The 16,131-nt window shown below is 43.3% G+C and overlaps 2 protein-coding genes across 2 annotated transcripts in view; one reads left to right on the forward strand and one right to left on the reverse strand.

Annotated features, from left to right (window-relative positions):
• The window catches only part of FSD2 (fibronectin type III and SPRY domain containing 2), a 22,851-nt gene extending 19,494 nt beyond the window's left edge, over window positions 1-3,357 (reverse strand). Inside the window, exon 1 of the mRNA XM_021407667.1 lies at window positions 3,232-3,357. The gene's annotated coding sequence lies outside the window, so the exon portion shown is untranslated. The remainder of the gene's footprint in view (window positions 1-3,231) is intronic.
• On the forward strand, window positions 2,789-16,131 carry WHAMM (WAS protein homolog associated with actin, golgi membranes and microtubules). Its single transcript, XM_021407668.1, has 10 exons — window positions 2,789-3,390; window positions 5,437-5,610; window positions 6,914-7,064; window positions 7,574-7,743; window positions 8,606-8,771; window positions 9,739-9,926; window positions 11,380-11,466; window positions 11,551-11,646; window positions 12,007-12,466; window positions 14,872-16,131. Exons 1-10 carry the CDS (start codon window positions 2,857-2,859, stop codon window positions 15,156-15,158), a joined length of 2,313 nt encoding a protein of 770 aa, XP_021263343.1. The 5' UTR covers window positions 2,789-2,856; the 3' UTR covers window positions 15,159-16,131.

The following is a 16,131-nucleotide window of genomic DNA, read 5'->3' on the forward strand; positions in this document are numbered from 1 at the left end:
CTGGCTCCCACAAAGTCTTTTTTCCCCATGATTGTAACAATAAGGCTTGCTTTGCAAGCTACCACTAACTAAAAAAGTGAACAAGTATTTTTCCTACCAAAATAAAATTAAATTACATAAATTAAAATGAGCATAATTAAGCTTGTCTGGAACCCTGCTGCCTAAATAAGATTTTCAGATGATATGTTTGCTCAGTTTACAGACGCAGATACAATTACAGTGAAGAATGTCTGAGTCCGTGACTACCAATAATCAAAAAAATACAGCAAAGAATGTTACTACCTAAAAACTTGCCTTCTATCTTAAGACGTCATAAATTCTTCTGATAGCTCAGATGACATCAAACTTCACATTTATTTCCCATAGTAAAAATGAATTCACACAAAAGCAATTCCCTGCCACTTTCCTATGACTGCAGTTGGAAGACTTATTGCAGTAACTCTAGACCGCCTCTTTCCTCAGATAGGGACATGCCAGCAATGAGCAATGGCACAAATATAGATGTGCCCCAGCTGTCCTTGAGCAGTACACTACTTGAGTGTCACCAGGATGAACACCATCTACCGAGAAAAAGTTCTGAAGGTTCTGTGCGATTTCTGGAGCCGGAGTACTTGGCACATTTATACAGACTCCTCACTAAAGCCAGAGCACACTCTGAGTTTCTGAGCTGGTATTAACAAACCCAGCAGAGTGCAGTCATTGACTCTAGACATGATTTCCAAGGCTATGTTTCTAGGCACATTATCTTGTGTTGAATACACAAAATGTGCATTCTTCACAAACAAATTCAAATGGATATACACATGCATACAGCAGAACAGCTAAATGGAAACGTCTGTGTTGTTCTTTGCAGGAGTTTTATGGCAAAATCCATCTGTGTATCAAATTACTAGAAACTGGTTTGAGTTGGAATCACGATCAGATTCTAGAAAAGATATCTAGGAAAATCTAAAAAAAAATCCAGATTCAGAAAAAAAAAAATAATGCGTTACATGCACTTACGCATATACACCATCCTGACACTATGTGCGTATGCTGGGCTTTTGGAAAGCTATTTATAGTGAAGCAAGCGGCTAATGGCCAAGCCAGGGGAGTGTTTTCACAGAAACATGACCCTTCAGTCTGTGCTCAGCAGTGGATCACCTGATAAAAAATAGGCATATATTACTGCTGAACATTGTGATTACTGTGATTACCTGAGCTCTATGTACCCACTCAAACCCACAAACCTTTCAGTTGTCCAGAATACATAATGTTCTGCTTGTAAACTTGCTAGTGAGCTAACCTTACTGGCAGGAGATATTTAAGTGTGTTTGAGGACATTGCAGTGTGTATTTCTTGAGCTCAAAGGACAGTGCCATGGGAAATGTCTTGCATCTTGACAGAGCTCTGCTTTTTCCTCCATTCCAATTACACTCGGTGTCATTTCGTCACGTTTTTAGCAGTGCGATTGTTGGCTGCTTCAGTAAGGAATTACAAGTTAACTACCCATGTAGTCATAATCCCATTACTGCTGATAGTGTCTCTATCATCTGCAAGATCAGAGCAGTAATGTTTTCACATAAATGATGCAGCCTTTGCAGGAATGTTAACATTTATGCTGTCAGACAGATTTTATTAATTTTTCATATAGGAGCTTATTTACGCCTCTTTGTTGTTAATCTACGATATCTCACAGGCTTTCATCTGTTGAAAAATTAGTAGTGTCAGCTTTACTTCCAAAGACCAGAACATAGTGTTTTGTTTACCGTAAATTAAATTCATCCTTGATCACAAGCCTGGATGAGAGATAAGTGCTGTACAAAAAGCTGTGTCACTTCCCCCTCTCTTGCGAGGCCTGCAGGTCCTTTCATAGGGGCTTCTTAGAGAAGGCCAGGACATGCATTTGGGCTGGATATTAGGAAAAATTTCTTCTCAGGAGTGGTGATGCATTGGCACAGGTTGCCCAGGGAAGGAGTGGAGTCACTGTCCCTGGAGATGTTCAAGACCAGGGTGGATGTGGCACTGAGGGGCATGATGGGGAAGGGTTTAAGGTTGGACTAGGTGCTCTTTTCCAACTTTAGCTATTGTATACCACCCTCCTGAAGTCATTCAACTTCCAAGAAAGGATGGGATATTCACAGGGCAGGCATAAGATGCCTAAAGAGCAATACTCTACAGAAGCTGCCTCATTTGGCACTCCTGTTTTCAGAGACCATCTTTTGTGACTGGATTTAGATGCAACCCCAAAGCTCCCATGCTGTGTGGGAGCAGGGAGCCTCTGGGCAACTCCATTTTGCACTGCAGGGAAGGAGCATGGAGCTTTGTGGTGAAGAAGAGAACAATGCCAGAGAAGTAGGGAACGATGGCTTGAAGAGAGCTGCTGGCACGCAGCTGCCTCAGCCTGTGGCCAGAGGAGCTACAGCTGAGGCCCACAGCAGCATAGGAAGATGGCGGCGCAGGGAGATGGCCACAGCGCTGAGGTGCGCACCATGAGTCTGCTCTGAGGGAAGGCAGCATGGCTGACTTATTTTTTGTAAAACCGCTGCGTTTTACAAAAATTAACGACTTTTTTTCTTTTGTTTTGCTTTCATTTCTCTTTCCTTTCTATTTTTTCTATTTTCTCCCGCCCCAGGCCTCCACACACCCCTCGCACACAATCCCTCATCTCCACCCTGCCAGGCAAGGTGTTTATTTCCGTACCACAGCGCGAGGACGCGCTCGCCCCGCCCCGTTCCGTGCAGGCCCCGCCCCCGAGCGGCGCCAGCCAATGAAACCCCGCGCTCCGACGCTCAGGCCCCGCCCCTCCGCCGGCTGCGCGCGGCTCCCTTAAGGCGGCCGAGTTTCGCATCGCCCCGCTTCGCGGGGTCCGCCATCATGGAGCCGCAGCCCGACAGCCTGGAGGGGTGGGTGGCCGTGCGCGACACCGCCTTCGCCGAGCCCCAGCCGCCGCCGCGCCTCCGCTTCCTGGTGGGCTGGAACGAAGCGGAGGGCGCCTTCGCCGTCACCTGCCATTGCCGGGCCGAGGCGGCGGAGCGGGCCCCGCAGAGCTGGGCCGGCCTCTTCTCGGCGCCGGCCCTGCGCGGCGTCCACCGGCAGCTGGCGGCCGTCTGCCCGCGCCTGGAGCACGCCTTGCCCGCGCTGCCGCCCTCGCTGCCCGGCGCTTCGGGCGGGCTCTGGGCCGTGCTGTTCCCCGGCGCGGCGCCGGGCGAGGCCGAGGTGGCGACGCTGTGCCGGGAGCTGGAGCGCTACCTGGGCTGGGCGCTGGAGCTGTGCGGCGGCCGCGTGCTGCTGGACGCGCTCTTCGCCTCCGACCGCCGCCGCGACGACGAATACTTCGAGAGCCTGCACGAGTTCCGCGGGAAGGCCCTGCGCGGCCACCTGGCCCGGGCCAAGGAGAGCCTGCGGCGGGTACGAGCCCTCGGGCGGGGCTGTGCTGGGCTGTGCTGCTGCGGCCCGGCGGGGGGTCGGCCCCCGTGGGCGGCCCGGGCTGGGCGCCTGCGGCTAAGCCTGTGGGACGCCGTTACTGTTTCAGAAAGACGCTTTTTAGAGAGGCAGCTTTAGTTTACAGTGTATTCTCGTACAATGTTACATAGGAAAGCTACAGTTCTTGTGACGGAAGGACTGTAACAGTTTGTGGGCCAGTTAGAGATACGTTGTAGGCGTCGTGTTCTTCTGCAAGCAGCGTGGGAATGTGGGGTTTAGTGGCTGAGCGTAACTGCTTTTTTAGGCGTGTCTAAACATAACAAGTGTTGTTGCACGTGCAGGCCTGGCAGGGACGTATACTCATTCCATTGCGATCTAGACCAAGTTACATTAGATTTATAGAGCAAAGCCAGAGATAAAACTCGCACCTTCTGGCTCTAAGCTAGCCCTCAGTATCAGAGCACTGCTAATTCTCTTTCTCCATCCACATCCTTCTCAAGTGTTTCGTCCTCTGGGCCAGGATGGAAGAATGCAGAACTTGCCAGTGTAATACAAGAGTAGTACTGTATAAATATTTGTTTGCTTGCTCAAAGACAGCAAGTGCTGGAAAGGAGAACAGAAACCCAAGGGCAGCACTGCCAATGCAACCAGAGAAGGCACTTAGACTAATGACGAAGCAGTTCCATGAAAAGAACAGCAGATTGTGTGAAAGCAAGGCTTTTATCCAGACAAACCCAAACAAACAAGAAACCCAACCAAAAGCAAAAATCCCTCTGCCTGCAAAAAGCGAATTCTGATAAATGATTTTCTCGTGAGAAAGAACTATTGTTTCTGTGTGGGGGGGATGAAAGTCTTTTACATTGCTCCGGGTGGACCTAGGACTGATTGAGGGGCTACAGATGTCAAGGGGTTATCAGAAACACTGCAGTTCTGTCCTGCTGTTCTCCTGTGCCAGACCTGCAGAGGTTGGGCAGGCAGTGCCCATGAGCTGACTGCCACAGAGCTTCCCTGGGGAGATTCCTCCACGGCTGTGACCTTTGCTCCTGCTGTTGGGCTCAGCTGGCAGAAGGAAGGGCGATGATTTAATTCCAGTGCTTCTTGGTTGCAACGCAACCAAGCCAGCATTTCTGATGCTTTTTCTCACTGCTGTAGCAAGAAGCGTCCCTTGTTCCTTCTCTCCTTTCTTCAAGGAGCCATAGACCAATCAGTGTCTTTCTGGGGAGATCTGTGGTTCTCAGTGGCCTCAGCTGCCTTGCTGTGTCCTGCTGTGTAGAGTGCTCCATGGTCTCTAGTAGGTGCTGTCGAAGAAAAATCTTTGAAGTTTTGATTTTAGCCAGTAAACAAAAGGAAATGGGGGAAGCTTCCAGCTCAGTCTTTTGTCAGAGGAGCAACTAAAGACGTCAAATGAGGACTGATGTGTCAGAAAGAAAATAATTCACTGCATGAATTACAGATTATAAAATGTACTGTCACTAGGACTGAGATCAGAATAAGCTATTAGAAATTGTGCAAATGACAATGGAATTTAACTGCAGGCTATGTCAGGAGTAGAATTCTTATTCTGAATTCTAATTTTTAAGTGCCAGTCTGTTTGTTTTCTAAGCCTGAAGTCAGAAAATTGGGGTCCAGACACTCATTTCTTATTAGCAGGTATATAGTAATTGTGGAAGAGATGCAAGAGTTTAAGAATACCTTCCTTGTCCTTTCAGTATGCAGAATTCCCATTTACCACTTGTGTTTATAAAAAGCAGCGACCAAGTCACCTGCACACAGCTGCTGGGATTTCTGCTGTGAGAGGCCCTGGGCATGATCCTCCTTGCAGTCTCGTAACGCAGTACAGAGCAATCAGTGCCCCTAAGTGTGGTGTTAATAGTATTTCCTGCTGGGGCAGCTGCCGGCTGCCTGGGGTGCTGGGAAGCTGTGCCTATTTCACCTGGTGACAAATTACAGGTGCCTTCCACCATAGCCCATCAGCAGCCAGCGCACAGAGATGTAAAGTAGCCAAGCTTGATTTACCTTTTATCCCACTAGGTTCTTCAGCAGCATAAAAATACTGACACAATGGTGGCTTTGATGAAGGTTTACGAGGAAGAAGACGAAGCTTATCAGGATTTGGTTACCATGGCAACACAGTTCTACCAGTACTTGCTGCAGCCCTTCCGAGACATGCGGGAACTGGCGACACTGTACAAACTGGAAATCCTGGTATGTCCTGTCTTTATGAAGTTTACAGGTTACATAGCAGGGCATCGCTTCATACACCCTAGTTTTGCCTTCACCTTCTTTTGTTTTTTCCTCCTGAGAAGTCATGAAAAGTGACTGAGAAGTGCAGAGTTGGGGCAGAACTTCTCTCAGAGGATCTCGGAGTCCATGGTATTGGCTTGAATAGAACCACAGCTTTATTCCACCAGTGTCCCCCTTCCCTCCATTTTGACAGCTTAATAGGAAAACATCCCCAAGCTCCACCTGTCTGGTTTACTTTCCAGTGAGATGCATTTGCTGTGACCTAAGTAGCTTTCATTGTGCCGCCTTCAGTGGGATCAGTTTGTGACAATGAGAACGCTGTTCTGCCCAGTGCTGATGCACAATATCACCTCAGCTCTGGAAGTAAAACAGAAGGCAGAGAAGACCTGACCACACAAAACAGACTTATATTTGTGCTACACAGGCTCAAATTTGTCGTTTTGTCATTTCCTTTTATGTGCATCTTAAACTGGAAGCACACAGTGGAAGTTATGATGTCCCTGGGAAAGAGAGCCATCTACTATTTGGTTTTTCAAACAGTGAGCTGTTAGTGTTCCAGAAAGGAGCTGAACCATTCCAAGTTTAGATTATGGAAGGCTTTTAGGAACTCAAAGTCTAAACCTGTGAAGATAAAATATGCAGTATGCTGTACTGAAAAATAAAAACAAAAGCTGGGGTGGATGAAGCACAAAGTTTGCTACTATATAATTTAGAAGGATGTACAGGCTCATTTGACATCTGGATGCTTTTTGAAAACAACAAAAAAATTGAATATTAGTCTTGTACATACATACTCTCTGTGGACTTGAAAAAACTCTCTTATGCTTCTTTCCTATATCCCTGTTCCTGTGTGAAAGAACTGCCGAGCTGGAGAACCTGACAGGGTGATGTGCTGTCAACATGTGAGGGAAAAATAGAAGCAAACATAACACACAGAAGAGAGTGTTTGAGTCACTTTTAGTAACAATGAAAAACACTTCAGTTGGTCATTATTTTTTTAAGATCGTAGTTTAAAAAGGTATTTTAAGAAATAGACTGATCCAAAGTGAGCATTTCAAGGTCATGATTAAGGAACAAAGGTTCTGAGTTCAGAATGAGGAACAGGGTCATGCACAGGCGTGAGGAGTGGTTCACTTTGGCATGGGAGGAGAAGGCTGTGCTTGCCATGTGCTGTGCCTTGCTAGGAATGTCTGTTAGTATAGCACAATGCAAGATGCACATCTCTGGTAACCAGCTGATAACTTAGAATTTTGTCTCTTTGCAGAAATCTTTACAGTATGATAATTTGGGACCTAAAAGAGTAGCAGCTTTGCAAAAAGATGCTGAAGAATGGACTAAGCGAGCTGAGAGTGCTGTGTGCTCCATTCAGGATATAACTGTGAAGTACTTCAAGGAAACTGTGAAGGCTCTGTCAGGTAATCAGAATGGCTGACACAAAAGGTTTCCTAAATACTTGATTTAGGATAGTGAGTGCTCTTCTTAGTACCTTTACAGCTCTCTCTTCAGACTCCAAGGTTAGGGTGAGCGTCCAGCTCAAGAAACATTTTATTCACCTAGGATTTACATCTTGTAAACAATTTGATTTACAACTTGTGTTTTACGTACACCCAAATATTATCAAGGCCTGAGACTTGTGGCTGCAAATCTCTGAACAGAAAGCACGGACACTTTGAATCCTTGGTGTGAAAACGTGAAGGATTTCAACATGTTAACTGTGCAGATTGCTGTGCAACTGCTGAGGCATGTCAATAAAGTATTTTACTTGTATATATAAAATAATAAATTCAACCTTTTTAATTTTTAAAAAGCTTCAGGCATTGTTTAATAGCATCAGCATTTTTACTTCTGCAGCTATAGTAGAAATGCACACAGATTGTTGGTTTTCTGCATTTCTTCTCTCTTATTGCAATATTTTAATCTGCAGCAATGCATAAGCAGATGGAACAAGACCAGGAAAGATTTGGTAAAGCAACGTGGGCATCAGCTTTGCCACGACTAGAAAACCTGAAATGTATGTTAGCTAAAGAGACCCTTCAGCATTTGAGGGCAAGAGAATTATGCCTGAAACAGAAGAGAGCTGCTATTCAGAAAAACGTAAGACTCTGCAAAGCCTCCTTTACTGTCAATGTTTTGTGAAAATCTGGTCAAAACCTACCTAAGGGGTCACGGGGAGACTTTCACAGTCTTTGTCTATGAAATAAATGAGAGTCTTCTTTCAGCAAAGTACCTGCGTTCAATGCTGTGTATTTTACAGGGTTGCAGAGCTGACCTGAATGTTTTTAAACACTTGAAAACTGATGACACAATGACCTGGTGTTTCTTCACAGTTTGGGGAAGATAAATTCATTTTTAATTTAACAAACACAAGGCTTGAACTAGACGGTTTTCAATGTGGTTTTAAGTTATGAGAAAATGCTGGTTTCCAGTTTTTAAAATTGTTCCTGCATGCATGGAGACACTTAAGAAAGGTTAAGATAAATGCCCATACAAGTACCAAGTATCATGTTAGCATTTATGGTATTAACCTTTAAAATTGTTGATTTTAAGGAAATAAAGAGCAGATATTATGTTCAGTGGACACTGCAAAATCAGAATATTTGCTTGATTTTGATATTCTGACCTATTGTGTTTCATGCCATTTTACTGCTGCTAAGTGTATCCGACTTTTATTTTCCAAGAGTAGTAGTGTTATTTGTGCAGATCATAATGAAGTTTTTCCCAGTAGTCTTAAGGTAAAATTATAGCTCTGGACTAACGAGGCTGCCTCCTCCTCAGAGGTCTGCTCCATCCCGTTTGTGATGTTCTGTTATTTCCATACCAAAGCACTTAAGCAGCTGCCAGATAGGCCAGATGCTGCAGGTACCTGGGCATCTTAGTAGATTAAAGTATGCACGCTTGTTTCCTGTGTGTAAATTTTGTTATCAGTGCCTTTTATTTTCTCTTTGGGGCTGTACAGATGGAGAACCTCAATGAACAAGAAGAGAATGTAACCGTGGCAGAGGAGCTAGAAATATATTATTATGAAACCCAATTGGAATTATATAATGTACAGCTTGACATATTGAAACACGAAGAAATGCTGCTCGTTGTACAGTTGGACACTTTGAGGAGACAGATTAAAGGTAAGAATAAAGAAATAACTAAGCATATATATATTCTCTCTCTATATATATATAGAATACAAGGGTGATGACCTGCTCTTTGTGTTTAAAATAATAATAATTAAAAAAATAAAAGATTATCCCTACTCAGGTCTTGCTAGTAGAAAGCATCGCTGGGAAGCACTGGTGCTCTAGCATTATCTGATATTTTTGTCTTCTGACACTAATTTGATAACACAAGTATTTAAAAAAAATACACTGGTATTTCATCTTGACAGCATCTGTAATAAATACATGCACTGGTTTGGCAAGTGGAATAACTTACGTTGCAAATACTTATTGCTCACATAGCTATGGGATCCATAGAAACTATGATAGTGATTAATTTCAGGAAGTATTTCAGTAGGTCACAAGTTTGTTGTAATTTAACGTGTAGAAATTGCCAAATACATCCTGTATTGACAAAAAGAATTATATTTATATACTACTTGAGTGCTGCTTATATTCCTGTTTAAAAGTTTGTTCCTAATATGCTTATGACCAAATTAGGTATCTCTACACTTATTTGTCTTTGATGAGTTCTCTGTTACTGTGTATCCTGTGATGTAAACATCACTTGTGCTTGCTGCATAGTTAAGAGCTGGTGAATAGTAAAGTAAGCTACACGTTAATCAGATCAGCCTTCAGTTTTCCAGGAATACTCCAGTTGGTGAAGGTAGGAGTTAAAGCACAGAGAGACATTTGAGAGAGGAAGCTAAATAACAGCAAATGTTAACAGCATAAATCTGATCCTGCAAAACACCCCTGTGAGTAGCATGACATGTTTGCCTAAAGCTTGAAAGGACCAAGCTCGGCTCTGGAGCTTTATACTTTCTAATAACTAACTCACTGCCCTCAGCGGCTTTTAAAATGTCATTAGTTCTTTAAATGTTTAAATAACTGTGGCAATTTTTGGGTTTTAAAAAAAAAATACCAAATGCCTTTTTAGAGAAACAGGATGAAGTTGTTTACTATGATACATGTGAAAATCCTGAGGAGCTCAAGGTCATTGAACAGACAATGGAACACCATTACGCTAACTTGTCAGAAATGACGGTGCTGAGGCAGAAGACTAAGCAGTTGGAGACAAAGCGTGGGACTGTCTGTGCGAGGAGAGCCTACCTCAGGAACAAAAAAGTAAATGCAGTCCTGGAGATGTGCATTTTCTGTAGCTGATATCATGAGTGTTGACTCACAAGGGATGGACAGGAAACAAATAGCAAAGATTTGGGTGGAACGTAGATATGTGACTCTGTGCCAAGGCCTCTAAAGCAGGAAGGGGGGCAGTGTGGTTTTAAGCCAACCTTACGCTCTGCTGTGTGGTACGAGTGCCTCTCAAACGTACTGAGAGAGCACAGACTTGCATGGGTGACCCAGGAGGTGGTTTTCTGTCAGCTAAACCTCATACAGAGCCCTGCTGTGGCCAGCCGGAGCTTTGCCCCGCCAGTCGTCTTCAAAGCAGCTGCAGTGCAGGAGAAAACCTGGCCTGCTATGAAGGAAGCTGCAGTGACAGAGCAACCCACACTGTGATACGTTATCTTTGAAGGGAGGGGAAATTTAACTACAGCAATTCTCTCTCCAGCCTCTCAGTTCTGTGCAAGGGGCAGTTTTTTCCTTTATTTTACTGTCTGAAGCAGAATACTAGGACAACATAAGAAAGATCACAGTTGACTCTTGTGAGCCTTCCCAGTGAGCTGGGCTTATTTGCACAGCCTCACTGAAGCAGAGAGCAGAGCTCAAGCTCAAGATTTTTTGGCCTTTTACCCCTAGCTAGCCTGGACAGAGTGGGAATGACACTGAAACTGTTATGTGAATGATCATTGTCTCTTGCTTGCAACTGCTTCCTATACAGGCACTTTCTTTGCTTCTATTTTCATTCACTTAATTGCTGTCTAGTGGTTACATAACATGGAAGCCAAATGATTTGCTTGCACAGTCATGTGGATATCCCCCCCCATACAGTGACAAATAGCGACTCCTGGAGAAAACACTGACGCCTGCAGCTTCAGTTTTGTTACTAACGCAAGGCACTCCTGGTAGGCATTCAGTGTGCTTCACATATATTTACTTCCCTGGCCTTTGCACATAAGAGCTATGGCAAGTAAAATGGACAGAGGGCAAGTAGCCTTGTATTTTTTGCAGTGCCCTTCTAATGTCCTTCTTGCCTTCCTTCTCGTGTCTTAGCACCCCTTCCCACTAGGTGATACTTGGGTAAAATTTCTTCAGAGCTTGTTGCTGCCTTTTTCTTTTTTCTCCATTTCTTTCATTCATTCATTTTTTTTTTTAACCTAAACATAAGACAGAAGCACCTTTTCAGACCTGGTTTATACTCCTTCTGTAGCATGAATAACTCTATCATTAGTTAGGGTAAAAAAAAAAAAAAACTCATTGGCTTTAGCCATGAAGTAGTCCCACAGATCTCACCTTCAGTGTCTCACATCTGCCACCCGTTGAGCTTAGCCATCCTTCATGGCACGGCCACGCACTTGCATTGGTTATTGGTAGCTTGCGCACGGGGTGTTAATGGCACACGTGGCACACAGTGAACGTGAACTAACCAAGAATTGCATGAATTTTGCTGTTCTACCAGGATCAGTGTGAAGCAAGTCACCGGCAGAGACTGCAACAAGCAGAAGAGTGGAAAAAACGCTTCCAACAGCATCACAGCATACAAATAGTGAGTACTGAATAGCAGCCTTGAAGAATTAAGCAGCTGCTTGTTTTCACGCATAAATGATCACTCACTTGTGTTTTAATGCAGAAAAGAGACAAGCAAAAAGAGGAAGAGAAAAAGAAAAAAGCTTGGATAAGCCAGGAGCGCCAGAAAACACTGGAGAGGCTGAAGACATTCAGGGAGGTAAGCAGTGTGGGCTACAGTTGTCCCATATGATATCAAAACACAACATCTAATATCTAGAGCATGGTCCAAATCTTCGACCTCCATTTGGGTAGCCTGAAATAGGATTGTGTTTAATGAGTAAAGAGAATGCAGCCCACTAAGGAAATAGTTTCTGGGTGCAGAGCCTGCTGCAAAGAATATAAGAGGAAATGACTTTGAAAGAAACACCTTTGTATTCCTTTAAATATGTTTGGTGCTGAATTTTCTTCTTGAGTGGGCGGGTGGTACAGGTTTGTGCTCTTCTGCTTTTTGTCTCTTTGGGGATGCTTGTTTGTCTAGTCCAATGGAGATGTGACCTTCCACCTTACAATTTTTTAGAAGTGTCCAGCTCATGTTGTGCTGAAAACATCTCATCCAGAGCCTCTCAGTCCCAGATTGCCACGAAGCATCACTCGGAAGGCTGCTGTAGCGGGCCCTCCTCCTCCATCAAGAGCAAGTCCAGCACTAGAGCAGCCAAAGAGCTTACTGCTACTAGAAGCACAAGTATCAGAAACTTCACAACAGAATACCCCAGCAGATATCCCTGTCCAGAGTTTTATTACTGCTGGTGATTCAAAGCAACAAAAGCACAGTGAGGAGTTGATGGTCTCTCCATCCTTACCACCTCCACCTCCTCCACCTCCTCCACCTGCTCCACCGCTACCTCCTCCCTTACCTCTGCATTTAAAGGCAAGATCAACAATAGAGGACAAGCCACTTAGCTGTGATGACCCTTCAGAAAGCCCTGCACTGCACAGACAGGATGACTCATCCAGGAGGTCTATAAATAATTGCATAGGTAAGTAGGCTCACATCGACTGATGTTTTTCATTCTTCCTTTCTGGTATTCTTCAGTTCTCCTTCTGGTTCTAGACGGTAATAGTGTGCAGTCTTTCTCAAGAGAAAGAAGTTCTTAGAAATTTAGTTTAAGAGATGAACATACAGTAACACTGACCATAACTCAGAATCCCAAAGGAGTAACCGTGGTTAGTCGATCCAGTTTGATATGCTTCACAGGATCCTGACATCGAGTGTATGACTTAGTGTTTTTGGGGAAATGCTGTCAAGCTGAACATTCAGGTTGATGTTTTAAAACATCTGCACTTGAATCTCTGCTGATATCTTAAACTTATCAAGTACAGCCTTATAAGTAAGACTAAATTGTGTTTAATCACAGCAGTACTAGTTCTGTAGAGACCTTAATTCAAGATCTGCAGGCATTCTCTTGACACTGAAGATCCCACTGGTGTAAGAGGTAGGAAGGTGTCAGAAGAAATTCCAGGTAGAGGGAATTTATTCTTGTTATTCATGGTGATGGTAAGCAACCTTTATTATCAGACTTATTTTTTCCATGATTTTACAACAGTTGAACAGAATGACTGTTTTGATGAGGATAAATCACCGGTCCAGTCAAAAAAAACACTGTAGGTAAATTTGTGGTTTTACTAAGGCTACACTTTAGTGCTTATGATATATGTACTACAGAGCTAGCAGCTGGTCTGCTTCCATTTCTAAGGTATGCATAGCCTGTGTCTGCTTACAATTTGCTTGGTTTCTGAATAAAGGATTCTTGAGAGAATTCATGCAGAATTCAACCAGGATTTGAAAGGCAGATGGATAGCTTTGGCATATTTGCATTCCTAGGACAAAAATTCTGCTCTGTTACACCTCTGTTTTGTTAGCAAGATCATGCAGGTGTAATTGAAGGCTGAACTCTGCAATTAAAGCACAGTTGTTAGAATGAGAATAGAGCTCAGCAGCCTCTCAAGGCTGCACTGGTTACATCCTGCTAGCAGACTTTATTTTTGTCTCTAAAGCAAGCAGGTATTTGGACTGTGTCAGGCAGATTGAACTAAGTTGGAAGGCAGCAATTTTTTTTATGGCCGTTTGTCCCAGTAGAGTTCATGCTAAAATGAAGCAGGTCTTTAAATACAGTGCATTCCTTTTCAGACTATTCAAAATACATCTAAGCAGCCTTCGTATCTTCTCAGTTAAGAGGCAAACCACAGGCAGAAAGACTGAAGAAAGTTAAGAATTTTGAATTCTTCCATGGTGTGAGGAAGTGTGAGCAGTTGGTGGGCTGAATGCAGTCAGGCTAGCATGACAAACTACTGTGCATCCAGAGGATTAGTGTGCTGACTTCAGGTGTGCTGTTCTTCCCACAGGTCTGCGGGATTGCTCTGCCACAGATACTCATAAAAGGCTTTGATTAGTAACACAGGTTGTACACCAGAGTATTCTGATTGCTGCTGGAACAGGCTCTCTAGAAGCTTGCTTACTAGAAAGCTTTGCAAGACAACTTTGTGGGTCTCTGCTTGATCCTTTTATAGCATTTCTGTCAGTTTCTGAAGGTACCACAGGATTCAGCAGAATGTTGCATTTTCAGTGCTTAATCAGATAACACTGTGCACTGTGTGTGGCAAAAATCCTTTCAGCTGTGTGTCACAGGTGGTCTGGACCTGTGGCTGTGGCAGTGGACTGCTGTCCAGGGAAACTGCCTTCCCCATCTGACAGTCTGACTAAGAATCCACAAAGAGGACTACAACACAAATTGCAGCATGTATCAATAGAGCCAGTAGAAGCTTTCTCACTGTGGTGCTCTTTATGGTCTGAATTTCAGAAACATAGCCTGAGATTTAAATCACGTTGTGAAATGGGAATTATTTTTTTTAAGGCCACACAGAAAAGAGCTGTCTGCCTGCCTGCTTGGGGTGTGATCTGGCTCCCACTGACTTCAATGGTGTAGTTTCAAACCCTTCTACTCAAATCTTTTCATTTGTCTCTGTGCTGAGCAAAAATGCAATTGACAGTCTCAGCAGGCATCTGAGCAAGCTAGGAGGAGCGGTAGATTGTTTCTAATAGGGTATACAAGAGATTTTTTGGTTCAGTAAAATTTTTTTGAAAGCCCATAAAGTTATAATGAAAAAGAAGCATTCTCCTTTGTGTGTAATTTCTTTGTTAGTTCTCAACCTCGTATAAAGTTGAAGAGGCGTTCGATTCTCAATTCAAGATACAAAGGCTTAACTCTTCCATGCCAGAGCATGGCACTGCAGGAGCTATATTACGACTGTGCCAGAAGGAACTATTCATCTTTGCTAGCAACAGAAAGAAGAAAGAAAGGACTCTAAACACATGGGTAGGGTTCTATACTTGTAACTGTGGTTGTCTTCCTCCTTCTGTTAACAATAGACTTATTTGTTGCAGGTACGATGGATGAGGTGTTGGCTTCTCTAAAACGTGGGGAAGTTCATCTTCGCAAAGTGGAACAGCCGAATCCATATGCCTCTGTGAAAGACAACATCCTCTCTGCCATAAGGCAAGGAGTTAAACTAAGAAAAGTGAATCGAGATACTGAGAAAGATGTCAGTAAAGAATCTACTAATGAGCTAGAAAGAAGCATTAAAGCAGTCATCCAGAGAATTAAGAAAGTGTCTGCTGATTCTGAAGAAGAGGAAAATAATGATCAGAATAATGGAGAATGGGACAGCTAACCAATTTAGAGTAACAGACTACTGACTGGAACAGTATTGGTCTCGTTTTTGCATGTCATAGAAGAGTGCCTCTCAAAATGAAAGAACAGTGTAATTGTGTATGTGTTCTTCTCACAGTGCAGAAATGTTTGTAGAGTTAAAGGGTCCTGCTGATTTTCTACAGCAGCTGCAGATTCTTATTTTTGCATGAAATGTCATACTCCAACATACACTTGCATTAACAGATATTTCTGGCTCAGCCCTATATAGCTTTCACCACATTTGAAGTTGGCTAAAATACAGGATATACTGGATTGAAACATACATTATTTAGGTTGCTATTCCACAGTAATGCTATCACAAAAACTTCTTGGGAGTGAAAAATGAAAATCTATTTTGTCACCTGTGGTGATCAAGGCAGACCAGCAAATTTAGCATAATTGATACCTCATCATCTTACCTCTGCTGTCCAGAAATTCTCAGAGATTTTGCTTGTCTAATACAGGCCACTCTCAGATAACTGCACTGGATACTTATCATTATGTTGTAAAGTGTGCACTTGTGAAAGAGCCTGGCAAGGCTGATAGGAAAAAATTGCTATCGAGTTGGAGATAAAAACTACCGTGGTAATTAATGAGACGTTTACTTTTTAGCTGGAAGCTTGGACTGTTTCTAGATTCAAGGTGTTTCTTATTCATCTACAGTTTTACTGCAGGGGTGAGGGAGAGGAATATTTTCTTGAATCTAGCCCTGTAATACAGAGCTGTGTTTCTCCACTGAGAACATCAATATGTATTTGCGGCTCCTTGCGTGAGTTTAAATTATCTGATAAACAGTGGTTATTTGCATTGGGACTGGAACCTGCCTCCTTAAAAACTCAACTACATTACATTTAAAGACTGTTTCTACACGATGTAGACGGTGACAAAAATGATTCAAAATATCTTTTGGAATTCATACTGACCATTAATAAAAATATATCCAGACAGCCGAA

Source organism: Numida meleagris, chromosome 9, assembly GCF_002078875.1.
Source record: "Numida meleagris isolate 19003 breed g44 Domestic line chromosome 9, NumMel1.0, whole genome shotgun sequence".
Taxonomy (NCBI): domain Eukaryota; kingdom Metazoa; phylum Chordata; class Aves; order Galliformes; family Numididae; genus Numida; species Numida meleagris.

Coding starts and splice junctions, on each gene's coding strand:
- WHAMM (XM_021407668.1), top strand. CDS start 2,857: ATGGAGCCGCAGCCCGACAGCCTGGAGGGGTGGGTGGCCGTGCGCGAC. Junction 11,647..12,006: donor GGCTGAAGACATTCAGGGAG/GTAAGCAGTGTG, acceptor ACAATTTTTTAG/AAGTGTCCAGCTCATGTTGT. Junction 12,467..14,871: donor GTCTATAAATAATTGCATAG/GTAAGTAGGCTC, acceptor TATTTGTTGCAG/GTACGATGGATGAGGTGTTG.